Source organism: Prionailurus viverrinus, chromosome A1 (genome assembly GCF_022837055.1).
Source record: "Prionailurus viverrinus isolate Anna chromosome A1, UM_Priviv_1.0, whole genome shotgun sequence".
In the NCBI taxonomy this organism is placed as follows: Eukaryota; Metazoa; Chordata; class Mammalia; order Carnivora; family Felidae; genus Prionailurus; species Prionailurus viverrinus.
This window is the reverse complement of record NC_062561.1, coordinates 117,765,810-117,784,660: the sequence shown is the minus strand read 5'-3', so window position 1 is coordinate 117,784,660 and position 18,851 is coordinate 117,765,810. Positions and strand designations below refer to the sequence as shown.

Here is an 18,851-nt window from a genome sequence, read left to right as displayed (position 1 = left end):
TACTCTTCCCAAAAAAGGTGGAAATTTTTATGGTTATTAAGGAATAGATGAATAGAATGAATGTTTATAGGAACAAAATAAAGAGGAAACAAAAAGGAGGGAGCCATAGGACTTGTCCTAGCAGGGTGGAAATCTTTAGATGACAACTTAAAAATGGGGTAAATAAAATGGACACTGATTACATTAAACAAAGGTTTTAATACAGCACTACCTAAGGTTGGGCAGGCCAAAGGGACCTCCTCGTTGGCCTCCCAACATTAAAGGACCCCCAAACAAGTCTAACTCTCTTTACCCCTGTTTGGAGACATGTAAAAAGTCAGAAGGTAGAGATTACAATGAGAAACTTAACCAGAAATCCCTTGGGGACATTGGTTAGGCAGATTAATCAAGACTGACAAAAGAGCCAGCATCCCATGACTTGGCCTCTCACAGGGGACCCAAAGCCTTTTGCACAAGAGTGGTTAAAATGGTCAGAGGGTGAAGAAGAGAAGTTTCCAGGACTCCTTGATATGGAAGTCCCACATAATGTGGTACCAAAGCCCACTGGTGAAGCCATGATTTGGGCTACAATTAGGTTGAGATTACCTAAAACCTTAATGGTTGGTCGGATTATGAAAGACAGAATGTTTAAGCAAGTATTATGTAAAGATGTTGTGTTGGGGCACCTGGGTGACTCAGTCAGCTAAGTGTCCGACTTCAGCTCAGGTCATGATTTCATGGCTTGTGAGTTTGAGCCCCACATTGGGCTCTGGGCTGACAGCTGAGAGCCTAGAGCCTGCTTCGAATTCTGTGTCTCCCTCTCTCTCTCTTCCCCTTCCCTGCTCGCTCTCTGTCTCTCTGTCAAAAATAAACATTAAAAAAATTTTTTTAAAAAGAGGTTATGAAATCTTTACTGAATGTTTTATATGGGAATGGATATTCTATATGGCTGAGGAACTCTTCCTCTACCTAGTATAGTAAAATCAAAACCTGTGGATAATATCCCAATAGAGGCTACAGTGAAGAACATATAAGTTGATAGAATTATGGTAAAATTTTGTAGAATTGGTATCTTTGAACAAGCTATACATGAAGACGTTGTGTCTTTTTTACCTGATTGTACTTGGGCTACAGACATTGTATCTGACTGGGGAACATTTCTCCTACTTAGTATTATAAAACAGAAGACATGTAAATCAGCTCTCTTCAAGTAAGGCTAATTGGACATGCTAAAGGAGAACTAGTAAGATTGCCTGAGCCACACAGTGTGGAATGGAAGCTAGAGTACTAGTAGGGACAAATTCTCTCTGTCGATAGCCCTATGTGGAAGGAACCTCGTCTGGGACTTAAGACAAAAGCCTGTGAGTGCTTCCCGGTAATGACTATGGTGACTTTGGACAAGAGAATTTCCATTTGACAGGTATTTGCTACCTTGCTATCAGATGTTAACCAAAGCTATCCTGATTACTGCAGGACATAGGAGGTTCTTGAAACCTGAAATACCCATAACATCTAGAGTGATATTGAAAGACACTCTAATGAAGACCACAATGCCCAGACAAGTTCTATAATAAAATGGAAGTGATTTACTTAGGAGCATGCTGCCTGGGGAGTACAGGAGATATTTACAAGTAGGAGCCTCTTTTCCCCTAGGACTGACTCTGGAATTTCGTAAGGACTTTCTGCATTCTACTATCACATGGCAGTGCTCTATAAAGAGCACTCGACTAACCAAAAAAAGTTGCTTGGTTTATGGATGACAGTTCCAAGGTGAATGGACAAATATCCTGTTTGAAAGACTAATACCTTGATAAGGTGGTCATCTGAGTCCATGAAATAAGTGGATATTAGGGCAATGTAGAGAAGGGATGAATCTAAACATATTCCTCTTGCACCCACTGAGACACAAAATGCCAGTAAAGACTGTTCTGACTGTCCACAAAAAACACAGAGACTACAGGTGGCTATATGGCAGATTCCCTGGTGGGAAATCCTTGAAAATAACTGGCAAGTCAAGCTGATACTGGTAGCTCCAGGGGGCTACAAATGGGTGCTGACAGGAATAGATATGGACAATGGACTAGGCTTGGCTTACCTGGTGGTAGATGCAAATGCTCAGAGTGTTATGAAAGAACCAGAACAGAAAATACTGCACCAATTTAGACAACTGACCATCATTTCTTCAAACCAAAGAAAAAAATTGGTTGTCTAAAAAAGGGACAGATAAAAGCAGGAAGATCTGGCTTACATGCCTTCACAGGTGTGTCTAAAGGACTGTCCCTACTGGCTAGATTTCTCTTGTTTTTCTGATGGCTCTGGGGAAGAGGGAGTAGGGGAGGTGCTGGCATACTTTTGTCCCCGTATCGCCTCAACTATTTTTTCCCTGCTTGATACAGTAGTCATAGGACCAGGTCTGCAACTACAAGGTCTAGAATCAGGGATAATTCCTAAGCAAGAAACTGTAACTATGTTTTTAACCTTTATGTCAGAATTCCTAAGGGCCTGCTCAGCCAGGATGTACCTTCACCCCGTCTGGAAAAATTGGGGTTAACAGTGAATGCAGCTATATTGCTGGTGGTATATATAGCCCCCTCATTCTGCAGCTCTGCAACCTTATTCTATGTGAATAGGAGTGGACTGAAAGGGAAGTGTTGCTAGACTAGTATTGCTGCCTGCAATCTAGACCAGCACAGTGGCCAAATTTAATGTCCCTTCCAAGCATGGAAAATTTTGAAAATAAATGCAGAGAACAAACAATAATATCTATGACTAAAAGAATGGATAAATGGGTTATGTAATGAAGGAAATACAGTATTACACGAACACCTTGAAAGAAGCTCAGAGCAAGAGATTATATACAGACTTTCTTGTTATCAACCTTCTAATCTTTCTACACCATGACGTATAGACCAAATCATCAGCCACTGCTCATGAATAAATGACGTTATGAGTTGAATTATGTCTTTCCTGAGACGTTCTAACCCCTGGTACCTCAAAATACAAAGGCAACAAAGTTAAAATGCGGTCATTAGGATTGACTCCAATCCAATATGGCTGATGCCCTTATAAAAAGGGGAACTTTGGACACAGACACAAATGGAGTGAAGACTATGTAAAGATACAAAGGGAGAAGAATTCTACCTACAAGTCCAGGAAAGGGACCCAAAACAGATTCTTCCCCCTGAGGCTTCACAAGGAACCAACCTTGCTAACATTTTAATTTCAGACCTCCAGCTTCCAAAACCACAAGATGATAAAATGTCCATTATTTAAGCCATCCAGTTTGTGGTACTTTGGTATGGCAGCCCTAGAAAACTAATACAAATGCAAATCTATACCTCTAGGGGCACCTGGGTGGCTCATTCCATTAGGCATCCAACTCTTAACTTTGGCACAGGTCATGATCTCACAGTTTGTGAGTTTGAGCCCCACATCAGGCTCTGCACTGAGTGTGTGAAGCCTGCTTGTGATTCTGTCTCCCTCTCTCTGTGCCCCTCACACATTTGCTGTCTCTCTCTCAAAATAAATAAAAATAAACTATTAAAAATTCTATAACTCTAGCCATCTTTCTTTCCAGGAAAAGTGAACAATCCGTTGCACCAGTTGAAGTTCTCTCCCATGAGGGGGAGTTCACTCCCTTTCTGGGCCAGTCCTACAGGATGCAATTCTCTAGAGGTCTTATTCTGGCTTCTGCCAGATTTCTGTGTGGAAATATTTCTAGGTTAGGCTCAAATTTCCCATCTTCAGTAATTTGATCACAGGGCACTCCCACTGAGCCCATAGATGGAGGGTGAAAGAGAGGTGGTAATGCAGGAGCAATAGGTGCATTGCCAGTCTGATCTATCCACTAATGAAACATATGAAACATTTACATTCTCTAGAACTTGTCATGTATGATCTTGTATTATTCCACTTGAAGATGGAATGCTGATACACAGGAAACCAATTTTATGGTTTGATAAATCCGGTAATATCTAGTAGTCAGGGGTTCAGTCTCTACCACAGTCTAGTAACAAACCAGAAGCTGTGTTACTAAGTTGGGATCTCTAGGAAGCTGACATTGAGATAGAGTTTGAGTGTAGGGTGTCTGCTGAGAGTTCTTTGGGATTTATACCTGTGGAATTGAGGTGATGGAGGCAGGATTCAGCAGACAGAGAAGTAGGGAGTTCTGGAGCTAAAATGGCCCATTAGAGTTGTTTTGTGTTAGTCTGAAATAACCAGGTCTTCATATTTCCACCTTGATCAGTGGCTTGATGTGGCTTACCCTGGGATGGGTGTGACAGCTGAAGGATGCCCACTGATAGCGCTCCTGCCACTCCCAGACACAAGTCCTTCTCTGAAGGGGAATCTTAGTGGTGCATCTCCATGTCTTTACAGTCCACCTGCTGTGCCAGTCAGATCCTCTTCGTACATATATTCGGAAGACAGCTCTTTCATGGTTCTGATGGTCCTCTTCCTGGAGGGAAACTTAAAGAGAAAGTTTAATGGGATGACCTACAGCCCCTGCTACTGAACCTGGTTTCAGGGTTAAAACTGACAATCATTTCCTCACTTCTCTACTGTCCACTTTAGGTTTCTTCCAACCCTCCACTAGCATCCCTGCTGATCTCACCAGCTTACCTGGTGGTGTAATCCAGACGTTCATCCCTGAGAGATCTGAGCCATAGTCACCATGCCCTTCTCAATCTGGGATTGTTGCATATGTCCAATTACCAAAGTAAATGGCCAAAGGTGTACCAGGAGGCATCTAAGTGGGTCCATGGGGTGCCAAACATATTTTTCCTTGCCCCCCAGTGTGTAATAGCAGTCCTATTTCCTCCTGATAAGAGTCAAGTTGGTCACTTCTCTTCTTGTCTGCTGGGCCCTGGTCACATAGAATCCAAAAGATTGAGGCTACTGCTTTAGCTTACATTATATTGGGAATCTTGGTTTGTTTCCTGGTGGAAATTTTTCCCTTTAGGGACAAGGGCTTCTAACCATGCAGAGCTCAGAGTTCAGAAATGGGAAGCACAAATTCCCCAAATTGTTTGTTAGGAGCAATGGTAACTGAGGCCATTCCTGCCATATAAGGGGTTTAGTGTTGGTCTCAATTGCTGGAAGGTTAGACATTTGGCTGTGTATGGAAGCAGCTAGATCAGCCTTGGTAAGTGAGGCACAGACACTTGCATCGTTGCCAATGTGTCCTCTTTGTTCATGTGCTCATCGTGCCAGTGGTATTCTGGCTGATGAAAAAAAGCTTTCTAAAGTTCAGAGGGTATATGGGGTGCCTGGGTGCCTCAGTCAGTTGAGTGTCTCATTTTGGTTCAGGTCATGATCTCCCGGTTTGTGGGTTCAAGAGCCACATCAGGCCCGGTTGCTGACAGCTCAGAACCTGGAGCCTGCTTTGGATTCTCTATCTCCCCCTCTGTCTCTGCCCCTCCCCCACTCACGCTCTGTCTCTCTCTAAAAATAAACATTACAAAATTTTTTTTAATTTTTAAAGTTCAATGGATATATAATTTTGTCTATTTCAATGTTTAGTGACTCTTCTTGGTGGGATGCCCTCTGGTGGCCATTAACTTAGCACATAGAGGTTTTCACACTTTATGTTCACTCTCACATGTCCATCAACATGCTTCTAAGCCAGAGCTCCTTATACTCAATCTTCCAACTTTTCAGACCTGCAAGATTTTGTCCTCTAACACCTTTATTCAATTAAAAGGAAGCAGAGCTCTTTGTAAGGATAGTGTAATACATACTGGATCACCAATAAAAAAAAGAATAATTTTGTGACCTCTTGCTATTACCAGAAAGCAAGAAGGATGCTTTCAAAATAATGGGTTGGGTCAAAACCCAGAGAGGCCAGTTTAAGGAGTTTCCTGCTGGCCAAGTTGTGATTAATTAGTAAAAGAGAACCAATGATGTATACTTGATTAGAACAAATTAAGTCCATAAATCCATGAGTATATTAGGATACCGAAAAAAAATGTTCATTTTCTCTTCAAATAATTACTAGTACATTAAGTTCAATTTTTAGTTTGTTCACTGATCCTTTTGCTAATATATATGTCTATACAAGATGTCTTACTATATATATGTCTATACATGATGTCTTACAAATAGTATGTTTGCTTGCCAATTGCCAATTTCTACCAAACAGTCTGGTTCGATTTTGATTGGGATTGCATCTCTATAGAGGTCAACTTTGTAGTAATGGACATCTTAACAATTCTGAGTCCTCCAATCAGTGAACATGGCATATTTCTCCATTTATTTGAATCTTTTCAACCCTTCTTTGCAATATTTTATAATTTTCAGTGTCGAAATTTTGCACATCTTTGGTTAAATCTATTCCTATTTATTTTCTAATGTTATAGCAAATGGTAGTTTTTAACTTTTATTTTCCATTTGTTGCAGTTATATAGAAATGTAACTGATCTTCTGGGGCGCCTGGGTGGCTCAGTTGGTTAAGCGGCCGACTTCGGATCAGGTCATGATCTCGCGGTCTGTGAGTTTGAGCCCCGCGTCGGGCTCTGTGCGGACAGCTCAGAGCCTGGAGCCTGTTTCAGATTCTGTGTCCCCCTCTCTCTGACCCTCCCCTGTTCATGCTCTGTCTCTGTCTCAAAAATAAATAAACGTTAAAAAAAATTTTTAAAAAGAAATATAACTGATTTTCTATAGTATAGAAATCAACCTTATATCCTCACCCTTGCTCAGCCTACTACTCATTAGTCCCTGTAGTTTAACAATTATATCATCTGTAAATAAACACTAATATTTTAAATATCTGTCTTTTATTTATTTATTTTTAAAAAATGTTTATTTTGAGGGGGGGTGGGGCATAGAGAAAGGGAGAAAAAGAATCCTGTCAGCGCAGAGCAAGCTCCGGGCTTAAGCTCACGACCAGGAGATCATGACCTGAGCTGAAATCAAGAGTCAGACGCTTAACTGACTGAACCATCCAGGCACCCCAGTCTTTTATTTATTTTTCCTGTATTTTTTTTAATTTTTTTAATGTTTATTTATTTTTAAGACAGAGAGAGACAGAGCATGAACAGGGGAGGGGCAGAGAGAGAGGGAGACACAGAATCTGAAGCAGGCTCCAGGCTCTGAGCCATCAGCCCAGAGCCCGACGCAGGGCTTGAACTCACGGACCACGAGATCATGACCTGAGCTGAAGTCGGACGCTTAACCGACTGAGCCACCTAGGCGCCCCTATTTTTTTTCCTGTATTTTTAAATTGACTAGATCCTCCATTATAATGTTGAACAGAAACAGTGAGAACTTACTGGCCTTGTCTCTAATATAATGGGGAAGTACTCATTATTTCACTATTAAGTATGATGTTAGTTGTAGGATTTTTGTAGATATTCTTTACCACAGTGAAGATGTTCCCATCCTCTAGAGTGTTGAAAATTTCACAGAGCGCACTTTAAATTTTTCAAAGACTTTCTATGCATTTATTGAGGTGATCACACAAATTTTCTCCTTTATGTTGCTAATATGATGAGTTACATTAATCAATTAATTTAAAACATACTATGTTTATCATTTAGGATTTTATTAGTTTTGAGTAATGTAAAATTCTCACAACATGACCCACAAATCAGCAAGGTGCTTATTTCTCTCCTGGAAGCGTCCAGAAATAGTCAGTACAGGCATAGTGTAACCACTTAATACAAAAGGGGACCAAAGTTACTAATTTGTTTATGTTTATTTTTGAACTATGTGCTCACTAAAGAAAATACACCTTTTACAATGTAGAGAAAAGGGAATCAGAATATTGGAAAAGTTTCAAATCATGATATCCTGAAAGGGCAGTAAGAGTAAGCAGGTTTGAGTGCATATGGAAATTCAAACAGCTGTGCATTTCTATCCATCAAAGTAGGTCTATGAAGAATGAGCTCATGGAGATGTTTGTGGAATCTACCACCTCTGAAGGAACTGAGGTTAAGTGCTTAATGATCGGCTCAGGGCTGATGTTCAACAAAGCCAATAGTCAGGAAGTCAACCATGAAGTTTGAAACTTCTGAATGGTTCTGCATCTGTCAATCTGCTACTTCCACACCCTTTTGAGATTAATAGCTTCTTCATTTTGCATTCCAAATCTCATGCATGTTCCTCTTGTCCACTTTTAACCTAAAACCATATAGGATTCTGGAAAACATGGTTCTAAGCCTCATATAACACAATCCAGCACAATCATTATCCTTAGCTTTCATTCTCATGGTTGAAATGGCTCTCCAACTTGAAGTGTTGTGTCCAACTTGGAAGAGCAAAACAAAGAAGGTGAAATTACCAAGTCTAATGAAACCATCCTTTTTGATACCTTGGCAGTTTTTACTTATATCAACTACCCATTGACCAAAACAATTAGTTACGTACTACATTAGCTACAAAAATGCTGTAGATCTCTCAACAGTAAGAATCAATTATTTGTCCCAACAAGTACCAAAGTCAATAGCACAATGACCACATGCATTGCATATAGTGGTAATTAATTAGAAACAATAACAAAAATAATTTCAAATATACTTACATACTGAAAATACTTTACTTAAGTTCAAAGAGACTTCACAATAGAAATGATATAATACATTTTAGTGAATCATAATGCAAATAACATCAGAAGTTGTATGATATAGCTACAAGGGTATTGGGAACAACAATTTTCATACCATAAAGGTTTATGTTAGAAAATAAAAAGTAGGAATTTTGAGCTAAAAAATATGAGAAATTATGAGCTTATGAGTCACTTCAAAGATGAGACACTGTTAAAGAAATTCCATACTTACAACATTTTTTTTAATGTTTTTATTTATTTTTGAGACAGAGAGAAATAGAGCATGAGCAGGGGAGGGGCAGAGAGAGAGAGGGAGACACAGAATCTGAAGCAGGCTCCAGGTTCTGAGCTGTCAGCACAGAGCCCGATGTGGGGCTCGAACTCATGGACTGTGAGATCGTGACCTGAGCTGAAGTCAGACGCTCAACTGACTGAGCCATCCAGGTGCCCCCATACTTACAACATTTTAAAGATTTCTCCTCCAGTATGAATTTCCTTACACATAATAAAAGATGAGAGTCATTGGAAGGTTTTCCAAAAATGACGACATTCATCCCATTTCTCTCCAATTTGACTTTTCACATGCCTTTGAAGCATGAAGGTAAACTAAAGAATTTTCCACATTTTTTACAGTCTTGTATCACAGTATGAGTTCTCACTAGCTCACTAAGCAATGAGAAAAACTTCAAAGCTTTTCCACATCCTTTACATTTATATAGTTTCTCTTCTGTGTATATGTTCTCAAATATGTATTGAAGTGTTAGGAAATACACTTTTCCATATTTCTTATACTTATATGCTCTCTCTCCAATGTGAATTTTCACAAGGCTTTGAAGGAATTGGATACAAGCTAAGACTTTCCCACATTCCAAACATTAACATGGTTTCTCTCTAGTATGAGTTCTCACTACCGAACAGATGCGAAGGCAGTAGATACTACATTTCATATATTCACAGTGTTTCTCTTCCAATGTGTAATATCATATATACAGTAAATCATATACAATTATAAGGCATCTCTCCAGTGCTCGTGGTTATTAAAAGGAGAGGGAAAACTAGTCTTTCCCACATTTCTTCCATGTATAGAGTTCCTTTTTGGTAGGTTTTCTCACCTGTTGAGTAAGCTTTGAGGAGTAAGTGAAGGTTTTCCTATATTCCTTACATTCATAAGGATTCCCCTCAATGTCAATCTTACATGTACAGTAAGGAATGTGGAAGAAATAAGGATTTACTCATAATCTTCTATAGTCAAAGTCATATCTTCAATATGAGTTCTCACATGTGCCTCAAGGTTTAAGGACAACTGAATATTTTCCCACATTTTTCACATTCATGGTATTTGTCTTCATTGAGAAAGCATTCTTCTAAGAGATGAAAAAATTCAACACTTTTTCACATTATGTGAAATAAAGCTTATTTCCACCATGAGTTTTACATGTACAACAATGGATGAAGAATGAATAATGGTTTTCCTACATTTTGTATATTCTTTTCCAAGAATTTTCACATCATGAGCCCTACACTACAAAGAATAGCTGACAGGCTCTCTGTATTCCTTAAACTGATAGAGTTTGTGCCAGTGTGTGATCCCATGTGTGTTTTAACAATGAATGATTAGTTAATGCTTTCTCACATCCACTGAATTCATAGCATTTCTCTTCAGTAGGAGTTCTTTTTGTGCACACCTAAAGTTGGAATCTGGCTGAAGGCTTTCTCACACTGATTATTTTTATTAGATTTCTCTCTAGTATGGAGTATCTTCTACACATTGCATATTAAAATCTTTTTCAAGTATTTCCCAATTTGATTATATTCAGAGTTTGTTTACCATATGAATTCTTAATTATCTCTCCTATATCTTGTACTGATCTTCTCTGCCATGACAAAAAAAGATGAGAATCACCTAATAGAAAGTTTTTCACATTATTGGTGAAGTGAAATAATAAAAACTTAAGGTCGACTGTGTTAAGGAAAGGCTGTGTATTCATATCCTGAGATACCCCCAAAAACATTACAGGTAAAAAGTTAATTTAGGATATAAAATGGAATACAAAAAAATACACATTAAGCAAAACAAACAAACCAACAAAATCCAAACCCAGTAAACAAGAAACAAAGGAATGAAAATAGATGGTACAAAAAACTGCAGTAGGGGTGCCTGTCTGGCTCAGTTGGTAGAGCATGCAACTCTTGATTTATGGATTGTGGGTTTGGGCCCAACATTGGTTGTAGAGATTACTTAAAAAATAAAATCTTAAACCACCACAATCCTAGAGAAAACAAGCAATAACTTCTTTGACCTCAGCCACAGCAATTTCTTGCTTGACATGTCTCCAAAGGCAAGGGAATTAAAGGCAAAAGTGAACTATTGGGACCTCATCAAGATAAAAAGCTTCTGCACAGCAAAGGAAATAATCAACAAAACTAAAAGGCAATCAACGGAATGGGAAAAGATATTTGCAAATGACGTATCAGATAAAGGGTTAGTACCCAAAATCTATCAAGAACTTAAAGCCAACACCTGAAAAACAAATATTCCAGTGAAGAAATGGGAAAAAGACATAGACACTTCTCCAAAGAAGACGACATCCAGACGGCCAACAGACACATGAAAAGATGCTCAATATCACTCATCATCAGGGAAATGCAAATCAAAACCACACTGAGATACTACATCCCACTGGTCAGAGTGGCTAAAATTATTAACTCAGGAAACAACAGATGCTGGAGAGGATGTGGAGAAACGGGAAACCTCTTGCACTGTTGGTGGGAATGCAAACTGGTGCAGCTGCTCTGGAAAATGGTGTGGAGGTTCCTCAAAAAACTAAAAATAGAGGGGCGCCTGGGTGGCGCAGTCGGTTAAGCGTCCGACTTCAGCCAGGTCACGATCTCGCGGTCCGTGAGTTCGAGCCCCGCGTCGGGCTCTGGGCTGATGGCTCGGAGCCTGGAGCCTGTTTCCGATTCTGTGTCTCCCTCTCTCTCTGCCCCTCCCCTGTTCATGCTCTGTCTCTCTCTGTCCCAAAAATAAATAAACGTTGAAAAAAAAATTAAAAAAAAAAAAAACTAAAAATAGAACTACCCTACGACTCAGCAATAGCACTACTAGGAATTTATCCTAAGGATACAGGAGTGTTGATGCATAGGGGCACATGTACCCCAATGTTTATAGCAGTGGTTTCAACGTGGCCAAATTATGGAAAAAGCCTAAATGTCCATCAACTAATGAATGAATAAAGAAGATATGGTTTACATATACAATGGACTACTACTTAGCAAAGAGAAGGAATGAAATACTGTCATTTGCAGCAACGTGGATGGAACTGGAGGGTATTATGCTAAGTGAAATAAATCAGTCAGAGAAAGACAGGTATCATATGTTTTCACTCATATGTGAAACTTGAAAAATGTAACAGAAGACCACGGGGGTAGAGAAGGGGGGAAATAGTTACAAACATAGAGGGAGGGAGGCAAACTGTAAGAGACTCTTAAATACAGAGAACAAACAGTGTTGGGGGAGAGGGGAAAATGGGTGATGAGCATTGAGGAGGGCCCTTGTTGGGATGAGCACTGTGTGTTTGTATGTAAGCGATGAATCATGGTAATCTACCCCCAAAACCACGAGCACACAGTATACACTGTATGTTAGCCAACTTAGCAATAACTTATATTAAAAACAAAAAATATTTAAAAAATTGCAATAAACACAATAATATAAATAATTACATTAAATATAAGTGGAACTAACTCTACAATTAAGAGACAAAAATGATAAAACTGGATTAAAAAAAGCAAGATCCAATTCTGTGTTTACATATGATGTATTTAAAATATTAAGACGGCAATCAGCAAAACTAAAAGGCAATGGACAGAATGGGAGATGATATTTGCAAATGACCTATCAGATAAAGGGTTAGTATTGAAAATCTATAAAGAACTTATCAAACTCAACACCCCCAAAACAAATAATCCAGTGAAGACATGGGCAAAAGACATGAATAGACACTTCTCCAAAAAAGACATCTAGATGGCCAACTGACACATGAAAAAATGCTCAACATCACTCATCATAAGGGAAATACAAATAAAAACCACAATGAAATACCACCTCACACCTGTCAGAATGGCTGAAATTAACAACTCAGGCAACAGATGTTGGAGAGGATGTAGAGAAAGACGATCTTTTTTGCACTGCTGGTGGGAATGAAATTGGTGCAACCACTATGGAAAACAGTATGGAGGTTCCTCAAAAATTTAAAAATAGAACTACTCTACAGCCCAGCAATTGCACTACTAGGTATTTATCCAAGGGATACAGGTGTGCTGTTTCGAAGAGACACATGCACCCCAATGTCTATAGCAGCACTATCAACAATAGCCAAAGTATGGAAAGAGCCCAAATGTCCACCAATGAATGAATGGATAAAGAAGATGTGGTATACACACACACACACACACACACACACACACACACACACACAATAGGAGTATTACCCGGCAATCAAAAAGAATAAAATCTTGCCATCTGCAACTACATCAGTCAGAGAAAAACAAGTATCATATGACTTCACTCATATGAGGACTTTAAGAGACAAAACAGATGAACCTAAGGGAAGGTAAGCAAAAATAATATAAAAACAGGGAGGGGGACAAAACATAAGAGACTCTCAAATACGGAGAACAGAGGGTTATGGAGGGGTTGAGGGAGAGGGGATAGGCTAAATGGGTAAGGGGCACTGATAAATCTACTCCTGAAATCATTGTTGCACTATATGGTAACTAATTTGGAAATTTTAAACTAAATTTTAACCAAATTTTAAAAATAAATAAAATTAAAAAAGAAAATAAAAAGGATGAGCAAGTAAAAGGAGGGAAAAGAGGGGCGCCTGGGTGGCGCAGTCGGTTAAGCGTCCGACTTCAGCCAGGTCACGATCTCGCGGTCCGTGAGTTCGAGCCCCGCGTCAGGCTCTGGGCTGATGGCTCGGAGCCTGGAGCCTGTTTCCGATTCTGTGTCTCCCTCTCTCTCTGCCCCTCCCCCGTTCATGCTCTGTCTCTCTCTGTCCCAAAAATAAATAAACGTTGAAAAAAAAAAAAGGAGGGAAAAGATATATCATATGAACTCTAAGCATAAGAAATATAGGGTGATTATAGTAATATCAGATTAACAGTATTACCAGACACTAAACGGGATGTTTCATACTAGTGTCAGTTCATCAAGAAGATAAAATAATCCGGGGCACCTGGGTGGCTTAGTCGGTTAAGCATCTGACTTTGGCTCAGGTCATGATCTTTTGGTTCATGAGTTCAAGCCCCGTATTGGGCTCTGTGCTGACAGCTCAGTGCCTGGAGCCTGCTTTGGATTGTGTCTGTTTCCTTCTCCCTCTGCCCCTCCTCTAATTGTGCGCTCTCTGTCTCTGTCTCTTTCTCAAAAATAAACATTAAAACATTTTTTAATTAAAAACAAATTTAAAAGATAAAATAATCCTTGTGCATATCTAATAACAGAGCTTCAAAATGTATGAATTTTTACAAAATGCTACACCAGAAGGGAGAAATAAATTATGATTGTGAATTTGTCTAAGAATTTAACATTTTTCTCAATAATTGACAGAAAAACATGTAGGAGAAATGGTAAGAATAAAGAAAAATCAAACAACATTATCAAGCAACTTGGTTTAATTGATATAGCATACTAAATACACATTTAAGTACACATGGGAAACTCACCAAGATAACCCATATATTGGATAACAACAAAACCCAATAAATTTCAAAGGATCAAAATCATACTGAGGATGTTTCCAGACCAAAACAATTATTTTCACTATGAAAAATTTTATCTCTGGATATTTGGACATGAAGCAACATACTTCCAGTTAACCAGTAGTTTAAATAAGAAATCAACAGGGAAATTACAGACGAATTCAAACTGAATGTATCAAAATTCATGAAATGTAGGGGTGCCTGGGTGGCTCAGTTGGTCGAGCATCCGACTCTTGGTTTTGGCTCCAGTCATGATCTCACAGTTTCAAAAGATCGAGCCCCCTGCCTGGCTCTGCACTGGTGGGTTCTCTTTCCTTCTCACTCTGTCCCTCCCCTGCTCGTGCTGTCTCTGTCTCTCTCAAAAGAAATAAACTTTAAAAAATTCATGAAACGTAGCTTCAATAATGCATGGAAAGAAATATATAGGTTTTATTTATATATTTTAATCTATATATATATATGTGTATATATTAAAGAAGTTTAGCATCCATTATCTAAATCTTCAGAGAAACTAGGGGAATAAAACTAAACCCAAATAAGTATAGAGAAAGAAATAAAAATATAAGAGTGGAAGTCAATGAAATAAAAAACAGAAATAGGAAAATAACGAAGAATAAGATTGGTTTTTTAAAAAGATTAATAAAATGGATACTGTTAAACCAATACTGATAAAGACAAAAGGAGAGATAATGTATTTTACCAATACCCAGAATGAAAAAGGCGCATTACAGATTCTAAATATATTGAACAGATGATAAAGGAGTATTAGCAATAACTTCATGTCAATAAATTTAACATCTGATAAAACAGATAAATTGTTTTAAAAAACACAAGTTACCAACTGACACAAGAGGAAACAGAAAGGGAGAATTGCAGCCTATCTATTCAAGCAATTGATTTTACAATTCAAAATCTTTCCAAGAAGAAAATGTTAGCTACATGTGTCTTTTGTGGTAAATTCTATCAGATACATAAAGAAGAACTAGTATCTTACACAAACTCTTTCATAAAAGAGAGGAGGAGGAAACAATTGCCAAATCATTTTATGAGACCAATCTAACCATGAAACTAAACCTGGTAAGAGTTTAACATGAAAAAAACAGATAGGTCAATATTACTCATGAACATAAATGCAAAATTCTCAACAACACAGTAGCAGATCGAATCTACCTAACAGATAGAATATTTTTCACACAGCTGCATGCCACTTGGAAGAAAATTGTAAACAATTTGCCTGGCCAGTCACAGCCATAGGTATGCTTTTCTCTTCTCAGTCTGTAGGACTCCAGTTCATTGGATCTCCTTGGGTATATTTGTATTCTTCTATCCTTGCTGCAGCTATCCCATAATCAGAATGGAGAGGCAACTGATTCAGATTTCAGTGCTCAGATTCTAGCTCTGACTATAACACAAGTACTGCAATGGCCACTTGAACTTGCAAGTTGGAAACAACCAATAGGACCTGGACCAGGCTAAGTCAAGTGTCTCAGAAACAAAATTAATGTCACCCAAAAATGTAGTACTAAAGATACTATTTAATGCAATATTCTAAAAAAAAATAAAACTTAATGAACAAAATCAATGATGGACAAAATATCAGAATATTAAACAAAGAAAGGATATAACCACACACTTGCACAAACTTGGTCTCATCCTAATCCCATCCCTGTCACATTCTGATGTCAACTTTATTGTTTCCTGAACTCATTGGGGGAAAAAATTACCATATCTACTGTACAGTTCCCTCTCCTGGGCTGTTCCTTCAAGGACAAGAGGGCTATCAAGCATCTAGATATAATAATGCTGGCACTGTTAAAATTACAAAAATAAAGCTCCTTTAGTTTGCAAATATGATCTCTTCTAGAATACGTTATCAATGCCAAGTTTATTACATGCATTTATGCATTAAAGGAAAAATATCTTTAAAAGTGGAAAAGCTATGGAAAAGCAATGTTACTCTAGTAGTTATATGTGCATGCAGGGCATCTCTACCATCTACTAAAGCTACTTCCCCCCGCCCCCTGCCACACGCACATATACAAACATACATAGACACACAAACACTTAGTGCAGCCCTGGAGTTCTAAAATTGGGCCAGGCATTACCAGTCATGTATCATGAAAGACTTTTATTGTTTTTTCATGACTCTGCTGATAAATTGGAAGCAATGCTCTTTTTGAGGCATTCCAGATGAATCCAAGAAAGACCTAAGTATTTATCCTTGGGAGATGGCTTTAAATTCTATACTAATAAAATATTTGTGAAGTAATGTAAGAAAGGAGTAGTGAATACTGACACATGGAGGTCTCTGAGCCTGTTACAAAACACACATCTCTGTGTTTTGAAAAGGTTGTTAGGAATTTCTGATCTTTCTACCAAGCATATTTTACCAAGATATTTAGATTGATGATCTGCTTATGAAGATTGTCAGGACACATACCTCGGCAATTTATTTTACTAAGTAAACTTTTTGGTCCTGCTGCTTCCCTGCCTGAGAAGGAAACCAGTTCTGGATTATTCCATAAATATCATAGCCATTTTGTCAGGGCACCACTCCCACAGGTTTTAAAGTATAGCTTATCAGCTCACCTTCTCATTCTCTTCTTTAGAACTTAACCTTGGCATTGCTACTAGCCAAAAATATTCCTTTGAAAGTTCAGTTTTTATGTATGTCTGCATTAGCCAAATTGGAAAATCACTAAATGAAGCTATAAAGTCAGCTACATTATCTCTGAGTATTCATCTCATGGCTGCAAACTGGCTGCTTCAACTCAAGGCTTACTCACCAGTACATACACTGGTTATGAAAAAGGAACATGGGCAAAAGACCTAAGAATATGCCACCTCAGACTAACCCTCTGAGAAATATTTGCCTTAATTATACCAAAATTGAAAGCTTTTTCACAGTAAAAAAAAGCATCAGCAAAATAAAAAGGCAACCTACTAAATGGGAGATGATAATTGCAAATGACATATCCAATAATCAAAATATATAAAGAACTTCTACAACTCAACACTAAAAAGCAAATAATCCAATTTAATGGGCAGAGGACCTCACATTTTTTTTTCAAAGACATACAGATATCCAATACATACATGAAAAGATGCTTGACATCACCAATAATGAAGGAAATGCAAATCAAACAAAATAAGATATCAACCTACACCTGTCAGAATGGCTGGTATCAAAAAGACAAGAAATAGCAAGTGTTGGCAAGGATGTGGAGAAAAAGGAACTCCCCTGAACTGATGGTAGGAATGTAAATTGGTGCAACCACTGTGGAAAACAGTATGGTGTTTCCTCAAAAAACTAAAAACAGAAATACCATACAAGGCAGTAATACACATTGGTTATTTAACCAAAGAAAACAAAAACACTAATTCAAAAATATATATGTACCTTTATGTATAATGCAGCTTCATTTACAACAGCCAAGGTATGGAAGCAACTTAAGAGTCCATCAACAGATGAATGGATAAAGATGATGTGATATATACATAGATACATACACACACACACACACACACACACACACACACACACACACCAGAATATTATTCAGCCCTTAAGAAGAACAAGATCTCACCATTTTCAACAACATGGACCTAAGTGTATTATGCAAAGTGACACATGTCAGACAGACAAATACCATATGATTTCAATTACATGTGGAATCTAAAAAAAAAAAAAAAACCTGAACAAACCAAAAACAGAAACAAAAACAGACCCACAAACACAAAGAACTGGTGTTTGCCAGAGAGGAGGGAAGTGGCGATGTGTACAAAAGGTGAAGAAGAGTGGGAGACACAGGCTTCCAGTTATGGAATGTATAATTCATGGGGATGAAAGGTAGGGCATAGGGAATACAGTCAATGGCATTGTAATACTGTTGTAAGATGGTACCTACACTTGTGATGAGTAAAGCATAATATATGGAGTTGTTAAATTACTGAATTATACACCTGAAACTAATTTAACATTGTGTATCAACTATATTTCAATTTAAAAAAGGAAAAGAAAAAAGCTTTAAAAAAAGAAAAATTTCCCTTAAGCAAAATTCCCCAAATGCACTTTCAAATTATTAAGAACAGCTGAATGCTATATTCCTACCTGCAAGGGATCATGGGAACATGAATATTTTGGCCTAGAATAGGGGAAGGCAAAGAAAAATGGGTTCAGAAATGACTTTTTAGTAGTCACTTCTCTCTGCTTCCTATTGTTGCTGTAACAAATTACAAAAAAATTGTGACTTAAAAACTCAAGTTTAATATTTTACAGTTCTAGAAGTCAGAAGTCTAAAATGGGTCCCACTGGGCTATATTTAAGGTAGGGCTGCATCCCTTTCTGTAGGCTCTAAGGGAGAATATATTTTTGCCTTATCTAGCTTCTAGTGCCTCCCTGAATTCCTTCACTGGAGGGTCCCTTCCATCTTCAAACTCACCAAAGGCTGGCCGAGTCTTTCCTAAAACATCTCTCTGATAATGACTCTTATTAAGGGCTCTTGTGATTGCATTGGATTCACCTGGATTGTGTAGGGTAATCTAGTTTAAGGTCAGCTGATTATCAACT

General features: G+C 38.2%; 1 protein-coding gene across 3 annotated transcripts in view; it reads right to left on the bottom strand.

The window, feature by feature from the left end:
- LOC125166956 (protocadherin beta-15-like) overlaps positions 1 to 18,851 on the bottom strand; it is a 56,456-nt gene that overhangs the window by 20,245 nt on the left and 17,360 nt on the right. Inside the window, exon 2 of one of the 3 annotated variants that reach the window (XM_047860932.1) lies at positions 4,244 to 4,446. In XM_047860932.1, coding sequence (XP_047716888.1) covers positions 4,244 to 4,446 — 203 coding nt within the window. Of the gene's footprint in view, positions 1 to 4,243; positions 4,447 to 18,851 lie in introns of those variants that run through there. The other 2 variants (XM_047860936.1, XM_047860937.1) reach the window with 2 other exon arrangements.